At 56.5% G+C, this 7,620-nt stretch overlaps 1 protein-coding gene across 1 annotated transcript; it reads right to left on the reverse strand.

Moving 5' to 3' along the window:
* Positions 1 to 3,727: 3,727 nt before the first annotated feature.
* On the reverse strand, positions 3,728 to 7,023 carry NKX2-5 (NK2 homeobox 5). Its single transcript, XM_086718071.1, has 2 exons — positions 6,464 to 7,023; positions 3,728 to 4,815 (listed from the first exon to the last, which is right to left on the reverse strand). Exons 1-2 carry the CDS (start codon positions 6,792 to 6,794, stop codon positions 4,175 to 4,177), a joined length of 972 nt encoding a protein of 323 aa, XP_086574197.1. The 5' UTR covers positions 6,795 to 7,023; the 3' UTR covers positions 3,728 to 4,174.
* Between the last annotated feature and the right edge of the window lie 597 nt (positions 7,024 to 7,620).

A 7,620-nucleotide genomic window follows, 5' to 3' on the forward strand; every position in this document is an offset into this window, starting at 1 on the left:
AGGAGGCAAGGGGCGGGGGTAGGGTTCCTGGCTGTTGCCAGGGTCCGGGGTCTGCGGCGATCCCTGCGGGTTCTGTGCCTCCTTTTCAAGACAGGTATTGAGATACACAACATGGTGTTGATTTAAGAGGTGTCTGTACAAAATAAGAAAACAGGAGCTATTCTGATTTGGCAAAAGCGTTGTCTGTTAGCTGGGAAAAACGCAAGGAGGCGAGAGGACCTCCGGGCAGAGTGCGGCTTCACTGGGAAGGGCGGGGTAGTCTGGCCTCTTTCCGAGTGAGACCCCAGCCGCGCGTCTCCTCTGCCAGCCTGCGCCGGGGCGGCGCCGCTCTGTGGTTACCACTCCATCCGAGCCCCGGAAGCCAGCTCTTTTCCTATATCACCTTGTAGCTCTCATTGTTTTGTTTGCTTTAACTTTTTAAAATATTTATTTATATTTGAAAGAGCGTGAGCGGGGGAGGGGCAGAGAGCGAGGGAGACACAGAATCCGTACGAGGTTCCACGCTCCGAGCTGTCAGCACACAGCGCGACGTGGGGCTCAAACCCGCGAACGGTGAGACCACGTGGGGCTCAAACCCGCGAACGGTGAGATCATGACCTGAGCCGAAGTACAACGTTTAACCGACTGAGCCACCCAGGTGCCCCCTCTCTCATTGTTTTTTTAACCGGGGCGTCCTTCTTTGATTTTTTAAAAAATCATTAAATATAATAATTTCCGGAATGCGGAACCTGCCTGCGCCACCCCAATCCTTGAGCACTGTGCCACCTCGGAGGTGGCCCGCACTTCTCATCTGTTTCTTAATTTTCTGTCCTGGTTCAATTTTCTCGCTGCGCGCGTCGTTTGTGTAATACTTGAAAAACAAAACAAACGCTACGGATTTAATTTGGGAAGGGATCGCTGTGTAAACGCGGGCGTTTAGGATACTTCTGACCCTGCGGGTCCCCGCCCCCTGGCTTCCGGATCCGACACCCTCGGCCGGCGCTTCCCTGAGCTCCAAGCACTACAGTTTACCGCATAACGAGCCTGAATATGAAGCCTGAGACTCTTCACCGTCCTGGTGAGAGAGTGGGGTCGGCTCTGTGACTTGGCCAGAAGCAGGGTCCCGCTGCACCGTTCTGGAAGAGAGCCACCTAACGTGGCGGGCTCGTGTTTCTTCACCATGGAACCCCCGCTGCCACTCAGTACAAGCCTGATGGGTTTCCCAGCTCCACGCTGGGGAAATGTATGACCTTGACCATTACCGTAACCTCAGGCCCTCAGTTTCATCGTTTGCAAATTAAGATGGATTAGAGAACTCCTATAAAGCATTTATTTAGTCGGGAGTCCCGGCAATTGACAAGCCCAGTGCCAGCCAGGTATTGTTATCCGTTTGTGACAGACATTGCAGTCACTCAGCTGGTCCCTGGAGGGACAGGACAGAGAGTCCTCATAGAAAAATCCTCACGAGGGGTGTCTAGCTGGCTCAGTCCGCAGAACATGGACTTTTGATCTACCGTGGTGAGTTCAAACCCCAGGTTGGGGTAGAGTTTACCTAAACTAATTAATTTTAAAAAAGAAAAATCCTCACTGTATAATGTTAACTGAAAGAAATATTCTCTCTAATGTTACCGTAGACCTGTGTAAGATGAAAAAGGCCAATGCATGTGTAGGACCCCAGGAGGTTGTGGGCAAATACGCTGATCTGATTAAGAGCTCAAACATGCGTGAATTCCAGATAGAAGAATTTTCGTGAGTGTGTGAGTTAGGCCGCCTGTGGGCCGGGTATGCATGGTAGGAGAGTGCCATCAGGCTGGTCTGGTGGCCTGGCGGAGCCTCAGTGTGCCCCTCTAGGAGATGGGACCAAGGCATGCATCACTGAGAGGGATAGGGAGCGCCCAACACGCTGGAGGTAAAGGCACAAAGCAGAGTCATAGGCCTAGAGCAAGGAACGCTGGGACTGAACTGAACACATCCTCCTCCCCGTGGCACTGGCCAGCCTGGCTTGGACCTTAGAGCAGAGGGAATAAATCCGGGGGCCCAAAGCCAAGCCCTGAGCTCAGCCGTTTCCCCTTCTTCACAAAGCCAAGTGCAGAACCCTGCGATGATGGATTGTGTGCTCCCCGTGGCATCCAGCTCAGCACCTCGCACGGCTCCCAGAAAGCGGTAGCTTTTGGAACCTCTTGGCATCTTCCCGTCTTCCACTGGCAGGGTGTGGCGGGTCTGAGGGCAACACTTACCCAAAGAGACGACAGGACAGGCATTGGCAGTGCTGCATGGGCCCCAGCACATCAGCAGGAGGGCTCCTGGTTGGCTTGGCGTGGTGACTCTTCCCGGCGCTAGGGCACATGAGTCGCGTTGGGTCCCTGAAGGCTGCAAGCAATATTTTGGCTGCGACCAGGAGTTCTACGCCAAATGCCTTAAGCCCCACAAGGCCAGCCCAGCGATTCCTGGGGGGAAATCTCAGAAAAACCTATATTCCACTAGAACTCAAAGCTCGGACTCCTCCCCGCCCCCCCCGCCCCCCCGCCCTTTCATCCCCTTTAAGAAGCGCAGTTAGTTCCTCCAACCCTGGAGGCTGGAATCAGAAGAGACGCACTGGTAGGAGCTGGGCTCAGAGCAAGGTATTCTTGTCATCCACATTTTACAGACGAAGAAACCAAGAGCAAGTCTCACAGTGAGCAGGTTTTTAGCTTAATTGCCCCGAGCCTGTTTCTCATCTGTAAAACCTGGCCGGTAGCATTCACAGGTCACGACTATAGCAAAATTCGTTAAATGCGGAGAAGAGAGGACGGCAGTGGGGTTTGGGTGGGAGGTTCCCTGACCCTTAGAATTCTTGTGGCATAGCCACAGCTGGAGTGAGCGAGGTGGACAGGACACCTCTCCGTGGAGCCTACCAGCTGGTGAGGCTGGGGCCACGGGTCACAGGCCCTCTTCCTGGCGGGGCTGGGGAGTTCAGGGAAGCTTGACAAGCGCTTTTTGATTCTAGGTTTTCCCATCTAGAAACGGGACTGTAAAATGGACTAAGGTGTTCTTTCAAGCAGGATGAATTATGGTGTGCTCCAACTGCCTAGGACCCAGGTCCCTTTGCTCTCCATTTAATGCCCAGCCCCTCAGTTGTGCCGGACTGGTAGGGTTCAGGGAGGTAAGGTTGGGAGTTCTGGCAAGGGCCCTCTGTGAAGTGAGACCTGGAGTAGAACCTCTACCACAACTGGCTGTTTACTCACAGGCAAGTCATTAGACCTCTCGAGGAGCTGCCCAACTTTAAAATCGGACCTCCTTTTTGGGCATTATTGAAGATTACACCAGACGATGCCAGGAAGTATCTAACAAAGGACCCAGCATGAGTTGTTTATCATCATCATCATCATCATCATCATCATCATCATCATCATCATGTTTGCTCAGTGAATGCCTATACCTGCAACTCTAAACCAGACGGGGCGCACGCTCTGCTTTCTAAAATTCAGTTTGGGGAGTGGGGCAGGTAGCTCAGTCGGTTGAGCCTCGGACTTTGCTCAGGTCATGATCTCACGGTTGGGAGCCCACGGCCTCGGACTCTCTGGAGTCAGCGCGGAGCCCCCTTCGGATCCTCTGCGGCCCCCCCCCCCCCCCCCCCCGCCCCGTCTCTCTCTGCCCCTCCTCTGCGGGCACGCGCTCCTTCTCTCTCAAACATAAATAAATATTTTTAAAAATCCCTTCAAAAGTCAGTTTCTCGAGCGCCGCAAGCCGAAAGAAGCACACATGCGGATCAGCGCACTCTCTTTAATGAGAAGGGAATTCTCATTTCTTACAACAACAGGTAAAAACATAAATACGGGTGGGCGGGCGGCGGCAAGGCAACAAGGGCCCGGGCGCCGGGCCCAGGCTCGAAGAAAGGTGCACCCGGGCTCCCAGTCCCAACTGGCCCGTGTTCAGCCGGTTGGGGGTGTCCGTGGCCGTTTGGAGGGCACTCAGGGCACGACGGCTGAGGCACCAGGTTGCGGGATCGTTCGCCGCAAGCTCTGTAAACGCGGCCACAAACTCTCCCGAGCATGGGGACAAAGGGGCATAGGGCCGAAAAAGCTCCTAGGCCCCTGCGGGAGTGAACGTGAAATCCAAGGGACTCGGAGACACGTCAGGGGGTCCTCCCTCCCCCGAGAGTCCGTGTCCCTCTTTAGAGATGGGATCGGTCGGGCGCCCCAGGTAGGGCCCTTCCCTACCAGGCTCGGATACCGTGCAGCGTGGACACTCCCGAGTTGCCCTGCGGAATCCCGGGGCTCTGCACCGCGTTCAAGTCCCCGACGCTGAAGTTCACGAAGTTGTTGTTGGTGGCGGCCGTGGCCGACTGCGCCGGGGGCGGCCCGGCCGGGTAAGCAGCGGCGCAGCTGTAGCCAGGGTTGCAGGCCGCGCTACCGTAACCCGGGTAGGCGGGGTAGGCGTTATAGCCGTAGGCGTTGAGGCCCACGCCGTAAGCCGGCGCGTAGGGCGCCGAGTCCCCTAGGCACGGCTTGCCATCGCGCACCAGCACGGGCACCGCGATCCTGCGGGCCGGCGGCGGCGGCGGCGGAGGCAGCCCCACCAGCTCCAGAGTCTGGTCCTGCCGCTGCCGCTTGCATTTGTAGCGCCGGTTCTGGAACCAGATCTTAACCTGCGTGGACGTGAGCTTCAGCACGCTGGCCAGCTGGTCGCGCTCAGGCGCGGACAGGTACCGCTGCTGCTTGAAGCGCCGCTCCAGCTCGTAGACCTGCGCCTGTGAGAAGAGCACGCGCGGCTTCCTCCGCCGCCGCGCCCTGGGTCGTTCGGAGCCGTCGGCCTCCGGCTTCTCCAGCTCCACCGCCTTCTGCAGCGAGCACAGCTCTGCGGGGAAACAAAGGGGCAGAAGGACGCCGGGTCAGGTCGGAGCGGCCCGATCCGCGAAGCGCCTGCGAGGTAATTAGCCCTAGCGGGTGCCACCCCCGACCTGCCTGGAGCGCCCAGCGTGGCTGCGTCTCCTCTGCCGCGTGCACTGGGCGCCACCGACAGCTCGCTTTCCGACCCCCAGTTAGCATTTGTTGAACGCTTACTATATGCCAGGCATGGCTCTCGGCACTGGAGAGCAAAACACCAGAGGTCCTTGTCCTCGGGGGGGGGGGGGGGGGGGGGGGGGGGATTCACATTCTAGTGAGGGAGACGGACTGTGACTTAAGATTTCAGGCTGCAAAGAAAATAAAACCGGGTGATGCCCTGGGGCGAATTAGATTAAGGCTACTCTGGCTTGAGAATTTGAGTGAAGGGAACCAAGGCCACACCCCAGGATCGGTGACACTGTCTCAAAATTACAGAACCCCGAAGAAAGTGAAGGGGAAAAGGTGTTGGTTTGCTGGTCGAAGCCGCCACGGGGCTTGTCCCGCGCCCAAGAAACCGCGGGTGGGCAGGCAGCCTCGGAACCTGCCCGGCCCGCCTACTCGAGTTGGAGTCGAATTGGTAGCGGTCAATGGAATTGACCCGCCAGCGGCTGTCTCCGGGCCTTCCCTTTGCTCCTAGACAAACCTCTCTAGGCCAGAAAGATCCCTTCTCTGTTCATGGCGGCCCTTCGCCCGGCGCCCCCTGCCACCTCGGATTCGCCCTGACCCTGTGTTGGAACAAAGTCTCCCCAGCGTTTCCCTTTCTGCTCCAGGGCCAGCCTCTCCCCTCTCCCCGATCCTGGGATGGCATTCGGAGCGATGCGGCCACCTTCCTCAGTCATCTCCTCCATTGCCTCGCGACTTTACCGCGCGGCATTTCCTAACTTTTTCCAGGAGAGAACCCCTGGGCCCTGGTCGCCTGGGGAAGTTGTGCCAGAAAAATAAAGCTGCTAATCAGATTCTTGAGGGTCCGGCAGTATCTCATTTTAAACTCAAGGCCTTTGTTCCCAAAGATTCCACTGTCCTGGCACAAAGGAGGAAAAACCCCACAAACTCGGGTTACCGGTGGGCTATAGAAGGTCCTGGACCTTTCTCCAGTTGTGAGCAGCAAAATTATGTCTGTTGTGCAGAATTTTAACTTGTGTTTAGGTGTTTTTGGCAGATTCTGAAAAGACCTTTAAAAATCCAGAAGAGATTTAAAAAACAACGCCAACAATCCTAACACAGAATATCTCTTTCTCTGTTCTGTGTGCCACAAACCGATAGCTAACTTCGTTGAGTGAGGCTGCTGCCTCCTGGGGCTTTGTTAGGCCAAAATAAATAAATAAATAAATAAATAAATAAATAAATAAATAAATAAGCAAATAAATAAATAAATAAATAAATATTTCTTTTGTCTCTTGTTTCTGATCATCTCAATCCAGCATTTCTTTTAAACCTCCGATTGGATGCGGGGCTCAGGGGCCCTGGCGACGACCTTGTCTCTCAGGATCAGAACCCCCTGCGTTCGGCCCTCCGCCCAAGCACTCGCGTCTCCTCCACCCAGGCCAGAGTTTCTAGGCGGCGGCTGGGGACACAAAAGCGACCCCAGGAGGGAGCAGGGGCTTGTGTTTCCTTCTCACCTTTCTTATCTGTTCGAGGATCCTTGGCAGGGTCGGGGTCGCCATAGGCACGCGGATAGAAGGCGGGGGCTCCCGGGAAAGCAGGCGCACACTTGGCGGGCGAGGGCGCGGGGCCCAGCTCGGCGCGCAGCTCCGGGAGGGCGGGCGCCGCGGCCTCCGGCCCCGCGTAGGCCTCGGGCTTGAAGGCGGCCAGCATGCAGGAGGCGGGCGCCAGGGTGGCCTCCAGGCGCGCGGAGAGCTCCCCGGCAGCCAGACTGCGCTGCTGCTGCTCCAGGTTCAGGATGTCTTTGACCGAGAACGGCGTGGGCGTGAGCGCAGGGCTGGGGAACATGGTGGCAGCGCGCGTCTCACAGCGCCAGGTGGGCGGCAGAGAGCAGCGCTGCCCACGGCCTTTGGCAGCCTCCCTGCATGGTGCCCGTCACCCGCCCGCGCACCCGCCTCCCTGCTCGGGTTGTGGCCAGGCGGCAGGTAGTGCGGAGCACAAGGGGCAGGAGAGGCGGGACCAGGCCAGAGGAGGGGGACTCAGGCTGCCATTGGGCCGGGGGCTCCGATGACAGGAGCGATGAGCAGTTTCGTGTCACCTAATATAGTCATAGGGCTAAAAAAAAAAAAAAAAAAAAAAAAAAATCCTGTTCAGCTTTTTAAAGGGGCCGCGAAGCATTTGGAAGGCTCTCCTATTGCTCCTGTAGCCTGAGATTTCTCCACGGTACTAGCCTGAAACCCCCACTGAGGCGCATATACAAGAAAGGACCTAATTCTTCTCTAGATATGGAGTCTGGGCCAGGTTGGGTGGATCTGGGGGTTGAAGAAATGTTCCTTGGCACGGAAAACGGAATGCAGGAGTGAAGGATTGGGTGGGGAGCTAGGGGAGGGGGGGGGAAGTCACTTCCAGGAGTCTTAAAGACTTTTTTATGCAAGGGAAGACTTTGTATAAGAAGAGAAGCACCGGGGAGAAAGTTTGCTCTTGGGTAATGGCAGGAGGGGGAGATTCTGGGTAATTTGGGGGTTCTGTTTGGCTTGACTTACAGGGCCGGTCATGCCCCAGTAGTGCCCTGTACCCTAGGAACGCTGGGCAGTTGTGGGGTTGTGGGTGGCCACCTCCTATGGTAGTAGTGTAGGTTATACACACACACAACTGCAGGGGGCGTCAGTCGCTA

The sequence above is a fragment of the Puma concolor genome, chromosome A1, assembly GCF_028749965.1.
Source record: "Puma concolor isolate L17-30 chromosome A1, mPumCon1.1.hap2, whole genome shotgun sequence".
Lineage (NCBI taxonomy): Eukaryota > Metazoa > Chordata > Mammalia > Carnivora > Felidae > Puma > Puma concolor.